Source organism: Episyrphus balteatus, chromosome 1 (genome assembly GCF_945859705.1).
Source record: "Episyrphus balteatus chromosome 1, idEpiBalt1.1, whole genome shotgun sequence".
NCBI classification, from domain to species: Eukaryota; Metazoa; Arthropoda; class Insecta; order Diptera; family Syrphidae; genus Episyrphus; species Episyrphus balteatus.
Genome location: NC_079134.1, coordinates 149,735,701 through 149,752,942, shown reverse-complemented (window position 1 = coordinate 149,752,942; position 17,242 = coordinate 149,735,701). Strand labels below are relative to the sequence as shown.

General features: G+C 28.4%; 1 protein-coding gene across 8 annotated transcripts in view; it reads right to left on the bottom strand.

The window, feature by feature from the left end:
• LOC129906529 (guanine nucleotide exchange factor DBS) overlaps positions 1-17,242 on the bottom strand; it is a 208,407-nt gene that overhangs the window by 71,594 nt on the left and 119,571 nt on the right. For all 8 annotated transcript variants that reach the window (XR_008770822.1, XR_008770823.1, XM_055982312.1 and 5 more), the window contains exon 12: positions 7,826-7,990. Coding sequence is in view for 6 of the 8 variants with exons in the window: in XM_055982312.1 (XP_055838287.1) it covers positions 7,826-7,990 (165 nt within the window). In the remaining 2 variants the exon portion in view is untranslated. The remainder of the gene's footprint in view (positions 1-7,825; positions 7,991-17,242) is intronic.

The following is a 17,242-nucleotide window of genomic DNA, read 5'->3' as shown; positions in this document are numbered from 1 at the left end:
GAATTTTTGATAAAAAAATTGAGTTTTATTAATTGTGTTATTTTGCAATAATAAGTAGCTTTTTGATTAATTTTTTTTTGTTGGAACAATTATAGAAGGTATTTTTTCATTTGGGGAAAATAATATTGCTTTTTTCATATAACTACACATTTAAAAATGCATTCGAAAATGAGCAATTTTGATGTTTTTCATCAAATGATTATTCAAAAATAGGACCAAAAATGAAAAATCCGCTCAGACCATATTCTAATTTTATTCATTACCTTTAAATTGACGTATATATCATATGTGTTTTCCACTTCAGTTTCTCATAAACTATGCAAGAAAAAAGTTGTTTTGGACTATTTTGCAAAAACTGTTACTGACATATTAAAATAAGGTATGAACAAAATTAAAAAAATAAAAATGTGGCTAGACCATATTTTAGATTAAATGTCAATTTTTCATTAGAAAATTAGTTTTTTTCAAATAAGTGTTCTGTGAACCTCACAAACTGTGCAGAAATTTTCCAAATTTCTCGTTTTTCTCAAAATTTTGTCCGGAGGCCTCTTAACCCTTTGTTGCCCGGAACAATTTTTTTCTCAAAAAAATTTAAAAAACGTTGAAAAAACTTTAAATATTTCTTGAATATCGCACCAGAAAAAAATATATCCATTGCACTAGTAAATATCATTATATTAGTAAACTTCTGAGCTAGGTATTTGCTGATATATTTAATTGGGATAAAAAGTAAAAAAATTAAGTTTAAAAGGTGGTTTCGTATTGTAACCACCTGAAAACAAAGGGTTAAGGAACTTCGGAAAAAAACATCTAAGAGTTTTGAAAAATAGTAGATGACGCTATCAAATATGTTTACTTTATTTAAGAACTTTGACCACAACTAAAACTTTTTTGTATTCTAAGCTCCGAACTAATTGGACGTAAATCATGACAATGAATAAAAAAAGGATATTAATAAAGAGAAGAATAACTTTTTTAATTTTTTTTATCACAAAACTCAATCAGAAACTCGTAACGGGACGGACAAAGCTTAAATTGTGTTTGCTTCTTAAAGCATTCCAAGTACAAAATTTATGAAGCACTTAACATTTATTTCATGTAGCTAAATCACTTTAAAGATTTGTACGTTTTAAGCGTAATATTTAAAATCATTAAAAAAAATTACGACTTAATAAACAAATATATCAGTAATGCTTCGTTTAAGAGCTGCAATAAAATTTTGTAAAAAAAGCGAAAGTGAAAGTTCAAATATATTGTCAGCTGGTTTATGATCACTTAATTAATTATAATTTAAGGAAAACTAAATCGATTTAATGATCCTCAAGATATTTTCATTGAAAAAAAAAAAAAAAAAATAATTACATTTCTCCTCCATTAAAATTTCTATTCAATTGTTAAGAGAAATTTCTTTAGAAGTGATAAAATCAAATAAAAATCTTTTGGTCTATAATAAATAATTTTTAAATTTATCTAAATACGTGCATTTCTCAAATCATCAGAAATAGAAAAAAAAGCAGAAAAGCAAAAAAAAAAAAAAAAATAACCTATCAAATTAAAAACAAAAACAAATAGAAGCGGAATACTTTTAATTTTTTTTTTAAACTTGCCCTTTTTAATGCAATTAAACAATCTTTTATATTAACTCTAAGGGCAAGTATTTTATTCTTAATAAAAATCTGTTCAGAAGAGAATATCTCAAACCATACTTTTTCAATGTGATACTGAGAGTATATATTTTTAGAGTTTTTGTTAAATTCGTTCTTAGGCAGGCAGATGCGACCTAGATGTGCATTTAATTTTAATTGTTTTTCTTTCTTTTTTCGATGGAAGTTTTCTTTTTTTTTTTTTCTACAAGCTTGAAGGTATTGTAATTGTTATTGCTGCCTGGTACTCTCCGCAGGTAAAAAAAATAAAAACAAAAGTTTCATGTTGATAATGACTCTGACATAGAAAACGTTGATCTTATTAAGCGCATACGCGACTAAGTCTGTTATTTTGTTATTAGAGAGTGAATGAACAAGAAGGTTTTTTTGTTTGTCTATAAGAAGATCAGTGAACTATGTGCACTTGAAGAAGATAAGATAAAGTATCTTTAAAATTTTTATACCATCGGCGATTTCAAACGTATTTGTATATTCTTTGCAAGACAGGTATGGGTCATGGCCATTATAGCATGACATGCAAAGTGGCTGGTTGGCCACTACCATCTTGCCTACAATGGAAAGTATCTGATGCACACTTTTATTTTTATTCTATAATTATTAAAAATAAAAAACCAAAAAAAAAAAATCCAAAGAAAAGTGTAAAAAGTGAATAGTTTTACTGAGTGGACATGATGGAATTTTATCTTGCTTTACGATTATACTTTTCATACCTTTAATACTTGCTTTACAAAAGAGATTTAGTAGAGTAAAGGTTTTGACAGAGTTGAAGATTCAATTTCACTTGAAAAAAATACACAAAGAGTAGTTGTTTTGTCATGTAGATGGGAGGAGAGAAATTTTCGTATGAAAACAAAAATTGATCGCAGTTAAAAGATAAGATGATCTTTTCATCCTGATAACTCTAATAAAGTGGACGTATTGTTTTCGAAAATTCAAAAGAAACCCATTGTCGTTAAATGTAACAAATTTTTTCTAAGAATCGAACAATTAAAACTGAAGTTTAAATAAACGAGAAGTTTTCTAGTGCATTTTGTAAGTAAACGAAAGAGCTGACACACGAACTTTTTTATATCCAAAATTCATATTTTCCGTCTTCTTTTTATTTTCAAGTAAACAAAAACGGTTGAATCAATTGAAATTAAAGCTTACATAAATCATTAAATTAATCTAAATTGCAGTACTACCCCGGTGAGCTTTTATGTAAAACAATAAGAAATTAATGTAAGATTTTCTTAATTATGTGTCCATTGTCAAAAAATTATTTTTTTTTTTTATTTTCCAACTCAATTGTCTTTAATTTGCCAATTTGTTATTTCCCAAGGAACAACTTTCTTTAAAATATCAATTGAAATGAAAATCAAAAAGACAAAAGACTCTTCAAAGTCAACCCACACAACAAGAAACAAATCATAATCATCATCAAGAATTTTATCTCAGAAAAATCTAAATATCTTGCTCTATGCGATTTATCTAAATGTTTTTATTTCCTTTTTTTTTGGAGAAGCAATTTGTATGATTAATGGCACCTTAAGGTGTTTAAATTGTGTGTTGACTTTCAGTGAAAAAAAAAAATATCAGATTAGAAAGAGGTGGAAAACAAAACGGAACACATATCTATGTCTTGTCTAACTCACAAACGACTCACAAACAGCAGTCTACGGTTAAAGAAACAAATGATGATCAGTAAATCTGAACAACATACAGAAACAATAACAACAAGGAGAAGACTTTCAATTGGTTTGTTGGGAGTATTTTTTTTTAAAGTTTAATATGTGCGAAAAACAGTGCTGGATTTAAATGAAACAATACCTTAAAGAAACTTGTTGGTTAGTCTTAAAATTGGATACATTTTGATTCATCTTCTTTGCTTGTAAAAGATTTTAACCAATACAAAAATTAGTATATTCTAAAGAATAATTTAGTACAAAAAATATAAATAAATTGAAAAAAAAAAAAAATTACAAACGTACATTTAACATTTTGTATTTTACAATCTTTCTATTTTTTAGGTGGAAAAAAGTGTGTCTTTTATACTTTTTTTAACGGAAAGAAAGGTGGGGGCAAAAAATTTCAAAATTTCTTAATTATGTTACTATACAGTTATTTAGATGTAATTATAAAAATTTTAATACAAAATTTCGCAAAATAGCCTCACTACAGAGAATTTCTGTTCGTGTTCATACGGCACACAGGAAAACTCAAGAAGTTTTGAATGTTTTCACTTAAATATTTGTACAAGTCCTTAAAAAATTAATTCGCATAAAAATACGTTTAGGTTTTTTTTTTATTAATTAACTACAACAAAACTTATGAGCAATAAGGGTTGGTATTTTTTTTTTTAAGTAAAAATAAAAACCCTACTAGTTACTTCAAAAGCTTGCTAAAATCCCAAATTTGGGAGACGGAAATAATTCCGAAATTTTGAATCCAGAAAACCCAGAATCCCGTAAATTTAAAATCCAGAATCCCGAAAATCCAGGATCCCGAAAACCCAGAATGAAAAATTTGCGCATATTTTTCATTTTAAATAATTTTTCGGGATTTCGGGATCCCATACGGGATTTTGGGTTTCATGGTTTTCGGGATTTTGGATTTTTTGGGAATCTGGGTTTTATGGGTTTCGGCATTTTCGGTATTTTGGGTTTTCGGTTTTCGGAATTTTGACCCCAAATTTCCATATTTTCAAAATCGAAATCAAAAAGATTTGTACTAAATTTCAAGGGAAAATATTCTAAAAAATCTTGTAGGTGATATTTCAGAAAATATTCTTCAAGAAAAAATTAGCAACGATATTCATATTTGATTTCAGTATGGTCAGCATTTTCTGCTACAACTGTTCAAAAACAAAAGGAAGAAAAATTCAACAAGCACGTGGCGACCAAATTTTGAATTTTTTTCCTTTTTTATGTAGGTATCGACTATAATATTGGTTTGAACTATGAGTTGTTTATTTAGTGACTGCTTATTTTGATGTTATCGTACAAAATATGTGAGCAGAAAATGTTAAGATTGAAATTTTGAAAATTTTATGTCAAAGGATCGATGCTCTATGTACATATATATAGTTATCAAGCCAAAGACAAGTACAAAATAAACAACGTTCTAGTCCAGTTATTTCGTCGGAAAAAAAACGACTCAGAAATGCAAATGAACTGAGAAAGCTGAATTTTTGATATATTTTAGTATGTGTTTAAAAAAGCTTACGTAAAAGTTTTTGACCAAAACTTCCTATGAACGTTTCTTGCCATGCTTTTTGTAGCCTTTCTCAAGTTCTACAATATACATGCATAGACATTTCTTGTAGCCCAGTGCATATTATAATTTGACCCAGCAGTTTGTACCACCCCCAAATGTTTTTTTTGCTCATTCGATAGAGAATCGGGTGAATATCATAACACTGATTTTTCGCACTCGTGAAATTCACCTTTTGGCCGCCATCTTGGATGTTAGTTCTTATTAAATATCTTGTCTTCTGTTCATTATAGGTAAAAGTTGGTTATACAAAAAATGTAGACAGTTAAACTTCGCGTCTTTGATGTTAAGAACACTTTTTCGATATTCTGAATATTTAAAAAGTTACAAGTCAAAAAAGTAAAAAAATAACAAAAAAAGAAAACTTATAAGTTTTGAGCAGTTTTTATCAAAATTATGAAAAAACCTTCCGAGAAAAGATTGTTCAACTTAAAATTCTGGTATCATTGTTATAATTTTTTTTTTTAAGTCGCTATAAATACAAAAGTTATTAATACTTTTTTTTTTTAAATACCCTTTTTTAGTCTGTGTTTTGTATCTTTACTTAAAATTTTTTATTTTTTTTTCAAATCATGAATTTGAAATAATTAGTGAGTATTTTATAGCCTTTTGTTGCAAGAGAAAATTTAAGAATTGCAAGGTTTTTTTTTCATAATGTTGATAAAAGCTGATAAAATTTTTTTCGTTTTTTTTTTTATTTTTTTTGACTTGTAACTTTTTAAATAATGAGAATATCGAAAAAAAAGTGCTAATTATAAAAGACGGGAAATTTAATTCTCGAGGTTTTTTATATGTAGGATAAATAGAGTGAATTTCACGATAATGATGATATTCAGCCAATGTTCTCAGATGAGAAAAAAAAAAAAATACTTTTGCATATCATGCATCGTTATCGAGGTATCAAACGAAAAAGTTTAAATGAAATTAAACTCATGAAATTTTGCATTTTTTGCAGTAACGGTTTTTCCTAAATTTTATCTAGACTTGATTTTTGAACAATTCAAAGTTTTTATGTATTTTTTAAGATCTACTTAAAATGTAAAGACATAATTTGTAGGTATTCTTTAAAACAGAAAAACAGCACATTGAAAAATGATTTCAAAAGTAGACAGAAGACAATTTCCATTTTCATTTGGAGTTAAAAAGCTCTTAAATAAGGGCATTTAATGCTTGTTTTTTTATCACATTTCAATTTGGAGCCAATTTTGCAGACATGGGTATTAAGGTGGGTCAAAAAAATCGAAATACTTTTTTTTGATTTGGTACTCCGAAAAATCGATTGCTAGACACCTCTAGAATATCTTCTTAACGGTTAAAGCAATCAATTTGATGCCAAGGAATTTTTTGTAGAACGTTTAAGCCCCTACAAGAATACATCTTGCTAATTTGAAAATAATGAAGTTTCAGTGAATTGGAAATTTTTTAAAAATATAAAATATTTTTATATTTTTTTTAAACTTTGACCTCGAATATCTTTAGAATGGTTAGATTAATGAAAAAAGTTAACTAGACCTTTTTTGTGGAGCAATCAATTTCCAACAAGATTATGTCTTGCGTGTTTGATTATTATAATTTTTCAAATTGTTACAAAATTAAGAACAAAAAACTAATTTTTAAAGATTTTCTCGATTTTTGGACCTCAAATATCTATTCAACGGTTAGATAAACGAAAAAAGTGTATAAGGAATTTTTTGTAGAAAGTTTAATTTCCTACAAGAATATGAAAAGCAATTTGCTAAAAAGTCAATTAATAAAAAAATTATTTTTTTAGTAGAAGCTTGATGTGAAAATGGAAAATTGCAAAGCGGAGGACCTTCCCATTAATATAAAGAGCTCATATTTGGTGTGTATATTTTAGAGGGGTCTAGCAATCGATTTTTCGGAGTACCAAATCAAAAAAAGAATTTCGATTTTTTTGACCCACCCTAATGGGTATATCATCAAAATAAAGATTATTTTAATATAGCACTTTTGGCAGCATGGAAAGGGAATATGGAGGGAATTCTTCAATTCGGATTTATATTTTGGATAGCAATATTTTTGTTTTGAAAAAAAATTTTTTTTTAGGTAATTCCATTTGGTAACATTGTAAAAGACATAGAAATGATCTCTGTGGCATTAATTTTTACCTCTCCCTGGACTTCTCTTTTTCACCAAATCCAACCCTGAGTGTAAGGAAAAAATCATAAAAACAATTCAACTGCATCTACAATTGTATCATTTGTGTGGTGCGAAGTATGCTAATGATGGTGTTGGTGTTTTGGTTGCAGTTATTGGCATGAGACACTTTACGGAACGCTGAGAACAAAAGTGAAACTTCTCTCTAATTCGTATTATAGTCTTGTTGGTTGTCTTGACACTTTGGCAGTATAGATATAAGCAAAAGACTATGTTTTATCTTGAAGATACTTTTACATTCATTTTTGCTATATATTTACCTTGAAGATTAACGATGAGACAAGAGACAAGAACTAAAAACAATGATATACCAATGCTGTGATGTTTTATGTTGGCATTGTTATGAAGGGATTTACCTGTCTTCTCTTTTAATAGTCATGTTTCATGTTTTTGAAAAAGAGAGTGAAAATGGGAGAATCCACAAAAAAAAAAAACAAATAGAAAAACATTATTCTTATTCAGATCATACAATTGTATGGGGACAACTTATGCTTTGGTATTCGTATTGGTCAAATGAGATTGAAAAAAAAAAAAATTAGGTCAACAGTTCAAGCCGAACCAAGTTTGTTTTTTTTTTTCCTTGTCACTAAGACACGAGTGTGGATTATGGTGGAGACATAAACCAGAATATTATGGTTTCTCTTGGATATGACTCATTTCTATATAGAATTTGACATATTTTTTTTTTCAAGAAAAAGGAAACAAAACAAAAATTTTATTGAAAAACTTACCTTTTTTCGACGAAGTAAATTTGGTGCTCCACCTGGTGGTTGTAGTGGCACAGCTGGTTCTGGAGTAACTGTTTGCACTGGCCGAGGAGGCTTTAGTGTTAGTTTCTTTAAGCTTGCTATACGCTTATCACACATCAATGACACATCGTCGATTCTTTGTAAGACCTGCAAAAGAAGGAAACATAAAGGAATTCAATTAAAAGAATTACGTAGAGGTTTGGAATGTTATAATGTTCGTTTCTGAATTTGGTATGGTTGGAGGAATGGAAAATTTGTAAATTTATTAGGAAAAATGTTTTTTTTTTTACGTAAAAGTGGTATGAAGGAATTTTTTATTTGATAGATCAGAATTTATTAATTTATGTTAGCTAATAAAAAAGGTCAGAAAAGGTTTAAGACAGTAAAAATTCGTTAATGAATCATTTTTTTTTTATGTTATGCCATACCTTAGAGATAAAAGAATATTCACTTTATATTAAGAGCATTTTTTTGAGTATGAATAGAAAAAGAGTCAATATTTTAACATGTTTTCCCATAATGTCCGCCCTTATAAAATAAATGTGGTCAATTTTGTACAAAATTACCAGCATACATTTTTACTTGCGATATAGGTAGGTACTAGGTATATATCAAGTTATGCATTCAAAACAAAAGTTGAGATAACATTTTTCCATGACATTACGATGATAGAGAATGCCAAAAAAAGTGGGTCCCGGAAGTCCGTCTGTCTGTCTGTATACGAAGCTACAGCCTAAACGGATGGACCGATTAACATCAAACTTGGTATGTAGCGTTTTTTGGCGACTCTCCAGAGGGAGTTTTTGGAATTATTTTTTTTTTGACAAAAAATAACGGTACTTGTCATATACCGATTTTAGTAAAGTTGAAATTGCTCAAAAACGGCTCCAACGATTTTGTTTAAATAATTCAATTGGTTTATCTTCTAATGAAAAAATTTATTTTTGAAAATCATTATTAACGGTACTTGCCATAGAACCGTTTTTTTTTTTTGTTTAAATCCGATTTGCTCCGAAACCGCTTATTCGATTTCAACGAAATTTTTTGTGAAAAAGCATTTATATAATTTTAATATACCTAAGCCAAAAATTAAATTTCGAAAAAAATACTTTTTGAAAACGGGACATTGAATTTTTTTGAAATTTTGTTTTTGTTGATTAGTGATTTCTACAAAATGGCATATATATTTTATTTTAAAACTTTTTTTTCCAAAAAATTAGTTTTTTAAAAAACGGCTCTTACGATTTTGAAATTTTTTTTTTCTAAAAATGCATCTTAATATATCAATCAAAACTGCATACTTGTTTTGGGGGGCAATTTGATTTCAGGTTTTGTTTTATTTTTTTTAAACGAATTTTATGTTTTATTTTATTTTATTTTATTTTATTTTATTTTATTTTATTTTATTTTATTTTATTTTATTTTATTTTATTTTATTTTATTTTATTTTATTTTATTTTATTTTATTTTATTTTTTTTTGTACCTGACATTTCCCAAATTTATATACATATAAAAAGTCTTAAAAATTTAAGCCACTTGAACTCTAAGAGCAAGTTTGTGCGACCCAGTCGTGCATGTTATTTTTTGTACCTATTAGATTTTTGTTTTTTATTATTTGTTTCTCATTTTGTTGATATTTTGGTTCTCTTGCTCATTGACGGGAGTAAAATTAAATAATGTAATACATAAAAATGAAAGCAAATTGGTTGTCTCTTTTAAAGAAAAATTTAAAGAGCGTAATTTTGATAAATCGGAAATCAAAATCGTAAGGAGCGAGTCACATGTTCAAGGAGCTTGTTTAGCAATTAATAACCGGCTTGGAAATACTGCATAAGACATCAAATGCTTAAAATCCTTATATAATTCTGTCAAATAAGGAGAAAAAAGGGGTAAATCTCGGAATGAATGTTAATAGAATTTTTTTTGCTCAATATCTTCCTTTTGCCATTCTATAACATATCTCAAAAGTCTAGAAAAATCTCATGTCCGCTTGTCGCGATTTCAAGGTCAAATCGCGAAATGGAGATTTTCAAAACTAGCAAAAATAGGCTATGGTATTATATACACATATGATACATGATTTCAAGGTATTTTTTAATGCTGATTCCAAAAAATCTAAAATCAAGACAATCTGACGTCTCTGAAAGGACTTGCGGACATGAGATTTTTTTAGATTTTTGACATAAGATATAGAATATCCAAACAAAGATAGAAAAAAAAAATTAGCCTATTAGCACTAGTTCAAGATTGTACCAGGATGTTTTTTAGGGCATATCCCAAAATTTCCCTTTTTTTTTAAAATACCAATTTTTCATAGATATGAATGTTTTTTCTTTGCATTTTTTTTAAATCCTAATAATAATGGATATGAAAACCTTCATGCAAAATTTGGTTCCTCTACCATAACTTTTTCGGTAGTAAGTTTGCAACTGTTATAATAATATGGGTTGACAGATGAAAAACTTGTATAACTTTTTTCAGAGACGTCAGATTGTCTTGATTTTAGATTTTTTGGAATCAGCATTAAAAAATACCTTGAAATCATGTATCATATGTGTATATAATATCATAGCCTATTTTTGCTAGTTTTGAAAATCTTCATTTCGCGATTTGACCTTGAAATCGCGACAAGCGGACATGAGATTTTTCTAGACTTTTGAGATATGTTATAGAATGGCAAAAGGAAGATATTGAGCAAAAAAAATTTCTATTAACATTCATTCCGAGGTTAAACCCTTATTTGACTGGATTATTATATTTCAAGTTTCATGCTTTGATACGATTTTTAATTTATAAACTTAAAATAAGGAATTTCGGGAACTTTTCCGCCCGTTTTGAATGTTCAATATTTTAAGTTGAATTATTTTCCCCTTACTTTTTTTCTACATCATACTTCGGAAATGAAATTAATCTTTCCGAAAAAAATGAGGGTTACTGGAGGAGAAGCACGGAGGGAGTACCAAAACTTTATTTGACAATAATTTTTAGTGATTTGGACTTAATCTCCAGATAGACAAAGACTCATATTTTTGAGAATCCACTTATTTCACATTTTATATCTATCAAAAATTTATATATGAAATTATTGTTAAGCTCACAATTCTTCTACAGCTTGTAATTCAGCCTTTTCTTCTATCTTAATACCTATATAAAATGTTATGAAAAATCTAGTTACGAAAAAAAACGAAGTTTTTTGCCATCATACCTATTATAAAATTCAGCTCAAACACTTTTTTAGATTTTAATAAATTCGTTTTATTGGATTTTAATTAAAAATATCAATGATTGATCTACAAACTGCAACAGGTGTTATTTTACAAATAAAACCACTTATTCAAGGCTAAACATATTTTTTTTAAAGAAACAAATTGTCAAAGAGTATCTTGATTCTTTATAATTACATCCATTAAAAGCTAATATATTTTCACTTTCGCTATAAAATCTGATTAAGAACGCATTCGACTTCATTTCGTTAGAAAATGAAATCTATAACTTGGTCGTTATTATCTTCTAAAGAGTCATCAAAACCATCGTTCACCGGTTCAATATTCCACACCAGCGATAGATATCTCCAAACGAAAGTCTATAATATCGAGTCTTTTGAATTTAATATCCTCTTCAATCAAAAATAAGAAATACAAAACCAAAAGCTACCGAATGTATACCTCCTATGGATCTAAACTTTTATCAGAGATCATTGCTCTTCGCAGTTTCCAGCTTTGCAGTGGGTTGTTGTGGTTGCACCTTCTTCACTCTGAAATCTAACCAATGTTTGCACTTGACGCTGGGAAACGATAAATTTTCTTCAACATCCTTGGTAACATCATATCCATGCGAAGCAAAAGACACCTTGCCATTTAGCAAAAGGTTAAAAAAACATTCAGCCTCACTTTTCTCACAGGTCTTCTGCCAAAAAAATAAACTGCATTCAACCTCCACGGACTTTCACTATCATTTCAAATGCAAAAGAAGAAAACAAAATCAAATAAAGAAACAGGAAACCACACAATCTTAGACTATAGCCAACCACCAAAACGACAGATTTGCCTTTGGTAAGACTCAAAAGACTATATCCAAATTCCAACCAAGGAGCATCTTCCTTTCTTCAGAGATTATAAGACACCATCACGGCTACAATGACGCTGATGCCAAATGACCGATTACCAACCACCGGCATCAGTCAGCGTGTGGTAACCATTGTCAAAGTCAAAGTGCAGCAAATCTGATGCTGCTTCTATTGCTGCATCGTTCCATAGCCAGCGGAGCTGTACTGGAAAAACCTGTGACCATGTAATTGTCGACGACAACACAAGACACGAGGAAGTTAGAGATGAACATCACACAACTCCGGCTAAGCCTATGCCTCAGTCTCAGGCTCATATGCATAGAAGAAGCTCAAAAGAAGATGCTATCGTAACGGCGGCGGAGGATGAGCTCTTGAGTTGTTTATATTCAATGGGATCTAACAGGCTATAGCGCACACAAAGTTTGTCTCCATTACAATGGAAGCAAAGCAGCAAAGACGATGACCTTTGTTAGTGGCTTTTTTTCGAAATTTGGGGATGGTACGTTTCGTGCAGATGGTCTGGTACTGGTCTGGGGGCTCTTTGGACGATTATGGCAGAGGGAGAACAAGTTTAAAGTGATATTTGGAAAATAAATTGAAGACATTTTGCACTTAGCAGAGAGGATATACACAATACACTCCTTCGGATGCTGCTGGACGTGCGAATGTGAACATTATTGTAAGATTGCGCTCGACCGAACGACGTTAACGTTGTTGGGGGTTTTTATTTTTCGTTTTAGACGATTTAGGGAAATCTCTTCCTGAAAGAAGAGACCGATGAAATGAGACTTGTTTTAATAAGCAGATATACAAGTCGCGTATTATATAGAAAGTGAAAATCGTGTAGGTACATTATTGTTATGCGAGGATGTTTTTTTTTTTTTTGTCAACTTTGTATTTTTCTGCTGCTCAAGGCAAGAATTGAGTAATATATCTGTCACTTTTAACAATTTTTTTTTTTTTTTTTGGAATTTATTTTTTGGACAACGTGCTGAAGATTTTGTTGATGTTTCATTACGAATAAGCTTAATATCGATAAAAATGTTATTAACTTTGAATTCATGATAATACTTTGTTAAAGAAGAAAGTTATCCTTTATCGAACTTTCACAATAAAAAAATAAAAATAAAAAAGAAATTTGGACAAGGTTGCACTGTCAATTTTGACTTAGAGAAGATGAAATTTAGCTGTAATTAAAAAAGCTTGCTTCTGATTCAGTCAGTCAGGAAGCATATATCAGCGATATGTGGAAATCAAAAAATTTAGATTCAATTTAAAATTAAAATTAAATTTTATAATTTTTTGAACAGGGTTGTGAAATAACATTTTATTTTTATTGCATTTGCTCTCCATTACAAATTTAAAAAAATATTTATTAAAAAAAAAAAAAATGCATTGAAAAGAAAATATTTACTGCAACTAAAAATATTTTGCATTAAAAAATTTAAAATTATTGCAAATGAAAAAAAATTGCATTAAAAATAAAGTTTTTATTGCAAATAAAAATATTTTGCCTTGAAAAAAAAAAAAAAATTATTGTAAATAAAAAATTTTCTGCATTGGAAAAAAAAAAATTCGATGCAAAATGTGCGCATTACATATTTTTGTCTTAACCCTCTGTAGACACACCTCTTTTTTGTGACGTGATGGGCACACGGGTGCGAATTTGGTTTATACTTTTTCATGTCGCTAGAACTTTTTTCGGTCACAATATTTTATAGAGAATCAAGTATTAAATTTATGTAGAATATTCCGAGGAATTCGAATATTGTATTCACAATTCCGAAAAAAAATATTTTTACCCTTATAAAGAGACTTTTTTGTGACCACTTTTTTGAAAAACCGTAATTTTTTATTTTTGTCCTGCCAAATTCGCACCCGTGTGCCGACAGAGGGTTAAATTAAAAATAAATATTTCCAACTTTTTTTTTTTTAATAAAATCAATTTTTTGAAAATTTTTTTTTTGACTGAATAATTATTTGTGAAGTAAAGCATAGCAAAAAATTAAAACACGGCTCCTGTAGTTTCAAAAAAATTAAAAATTCTTTGTTATATATACAGGAAATTAAATAGTATACTTATTTGTTAAGGATTTTTTTGTTATTTTAAAAACAATTTTTTTACAAAATTTAGGATCAATTTAAAATTTTTGTTTTATGAATGCTATTAAAATTTTAAAATTCTAAGCAACTTTTACCACTTAAGTCAACGATAATAGAACCCATTTTACAGTCACTGTGGCGTATACGTAACATTTTTTTCTATTAAAAAAAAATTAAGGTTAAAACACAATTTTTAATCGCTCGTCATCATGATGTGTTGAAAAATTATAAACTTTATATTTGAGATAATTGAAAGTAATAAAGCCCAAAGTTAAGGATTGGTAAAAGTTAGGTGACGTTCGTTTTTCAGTCTGGTAAATATAGTTCAACCCACCAAAAATGACAGATTTGTATGGGGAGTATCAGGAATTTTTGATTTTTTCTTCATTAGTAAACGTAGTTATATAAAAATAAATGACAATATGCATTATTATAATAATTTTAGTGTTTCTTCAAATATTTAAATTTAATGTAGTTTCGGAGCAACTTTAATTTTGTCCATAAAAACCGTAAGGAATTTCGAGTTAAAAATAAACATTGTATAGGTACGTTATTCACATTTTGACACTTTTGATTTGAACTTATCGAAAACTACACAAAATAATCTACTTTATAGATTATTGTTTTTTAAAATTTTTCGATTTACATAACAAAAGCAAAACCTACCACCATTCCTTATCAGAGATTATCAAAAATTCAAAAATTATGCCAAGCTTTATTTCCACCAAGGCTCATTATTTTTTATTAGTCAGACTTAACATAACCTTTCATTGACCGAATTCCTAAGTCAGAACTAGAACTCACATTATGACGTTCTTAGAACAAAACAAAAAAAAGGTTTAAAATATTGAGATTATCTTTGAAGATACAAAAAAAAAAATAATCTTTTATAATAGAGAAAGTGCTTCACGGTAAGCGTCCATCCATAAATGTAGTACAAATAAAAGATATTTAAACAAAAAGACGAAGAAGAAAAACTTTTGTGTTCTATTTTTCAACGCGACAACTTTTTGTACCATATTACCTTGAACATTAATCTAAAAATGTTTTTTTTTTTTTTATTCTGATTTTCTTTTGTTTTATTATGATAGACGAGAATATTGTTGCTTTTTACAAGTTGATACTTCATTAAACAGATGAAGATACTCCTCACTCGTCTTTTATCGTTTTGTAGGAAATTTATAATAATGACATAAATCTTAGAAAATGAGATGAGGGGAATTTTACATTAAGATTGTGTCGTTAAGAGCTCTTTGTCAGCTTCAACTTAAAGATTCTAGGACAGTTTTTATTATCATTAAATAAAGTAAAGAATGCAATGAAGTGTGAAGAGCTCATTTAAGGTGGAAGCAATTTTGTAAAAAAAAAACAACGATTTTAACAATTTTAGAAAAAGCATTTATTGTTGGATAAAATATTACCTAAATATTGCATTTCTAGCTAACAAGAAGTAAAAATTATGAAAGTCATGGTTCAAATTATTAAAATTGCTTTACTATTTACAATGATTCTTAAAAAAAATTGAAGAAATGATTGGCGGTAAAAATTAAGTCTTCACAATTCTAGCCATAAACCGTGTAATTAATTTCAAAACTCAATTAAGGCTTTGCAACAGCGTTTGCTTTCCAGCTTTTTTTTGAATGAAAGTGAAAACATTGAACTCACCCACCTCTGCACCAACTATCAACGAGACTATCCTATTTATTTCCTCTTCAAATCCTTCGAAATTTAAAATTACATACACCATTCCATGCAAGTTAATTGCAGTATAATTTGAGTACAAAATGCACACATGACAAACTTGTGTATCCACAATATGCTATAAGGTCAGAGGATTATATCGTGAGGAACTGATCAAAACTGGCATTAAACACATACTTTACTCCAATGTCTTGATAACCAATTAAATTGGATTTTAGTTGAAGTAGGATATTAATGTTGATTTAAATGTTTGGATTATAATAACGTGAAGGTGAAGTTCAAAAGCACTTGACTTAACGATATCGATAGGAAGATGTAAAATAAAAAAAATATATCCATATAATTGCTGGGTGATATGGTGATGTTAAAGTAAAGTTCAAACAATGGCAAACTTTTTGAAGATATTTTAAAAAGAGATAAAATAAAAATTATTTTTAATGAGTATTGAATAATCATCTCTGAATAATAAATAAAATCCATTCAAGAGTCGTATGTTGTTGCTTTCAACAAGTTTGTTTAGTGAATTGAAATCAATACAAAAAAGTACCATTTTGCTTATGATATACATAGGTAGTATATATAAACGCAAAATATTTCAAATTTTCTTTTTGAAAAATAGATTTTTTGAAACCGGGTTCACGAATTTTATTTTGTTTTAAGTGTTGTTTTTTAGTGTTGATCAATACTTTCTTTAAAATAGTATAAGCACCAACTGCTTTATTTAAATACATACATATTATAAAATTTGTATCTATACAAAATTATTAAAAAAAAAAACGCCGCGCTAACTAGTATTTTCAATTTTTTCTTATAAAAATTCTTTTTTTATGCAAGAAATCAAATGCCATATTATGGAGGTCTCAAAGAAAAGGACCAAGTCAAAAAAAGAAAAAAAAAAAATCCAAATCTTATGCTTAAATCTGCGCAAGGTTTGACTCTACTAAGGGTTGTCATTAGTTTGATTCAAAAGTGTTTCGGTTCAAATTTTCATTTGTTCAAAAAAAAAATATTTACCATAGGTCTGTTTAGTGAATCTGATCCGCACAGAAAAGATCCGAAAAGTACAAGTTCTTGTGTTTAATGAAAAAAAAACTAGCCCCAACTTGTTCTACAATCTGTTATTTTATGTTTCATGGAGTTTTTTAGCACAGAAAAGCTCAAGTTTTTCTGCTCCTACTTTTGGGGTAGAACAAGTGAGTGAAAAGTGTCAATTGTCAGCTGTTTGTTTGATTGCGATAAAAATAAGAAAAAGTAATATTTTAAAGAGTGAATTTCTTAATAGTTTTTGATTAATAACAAAAAAAAAAAATTACGGGAATATCAAAAGTGCTAGTAAATCATTTATTTTATTAAAAAATCATTTCAAGAAATAATTTTTTATTTAAAATTTTGGGCTCCGCGAAATTAGGCCCCAAAAGAAAAAATTAAATAAGGCCCCAAATTGGGGTATGTTTTCATAATGAAAATATGCCCCAGTGAAACAAGGCCCCATCGAAATGAAAAAAATGCCCGAAAAATAAGTGAAATA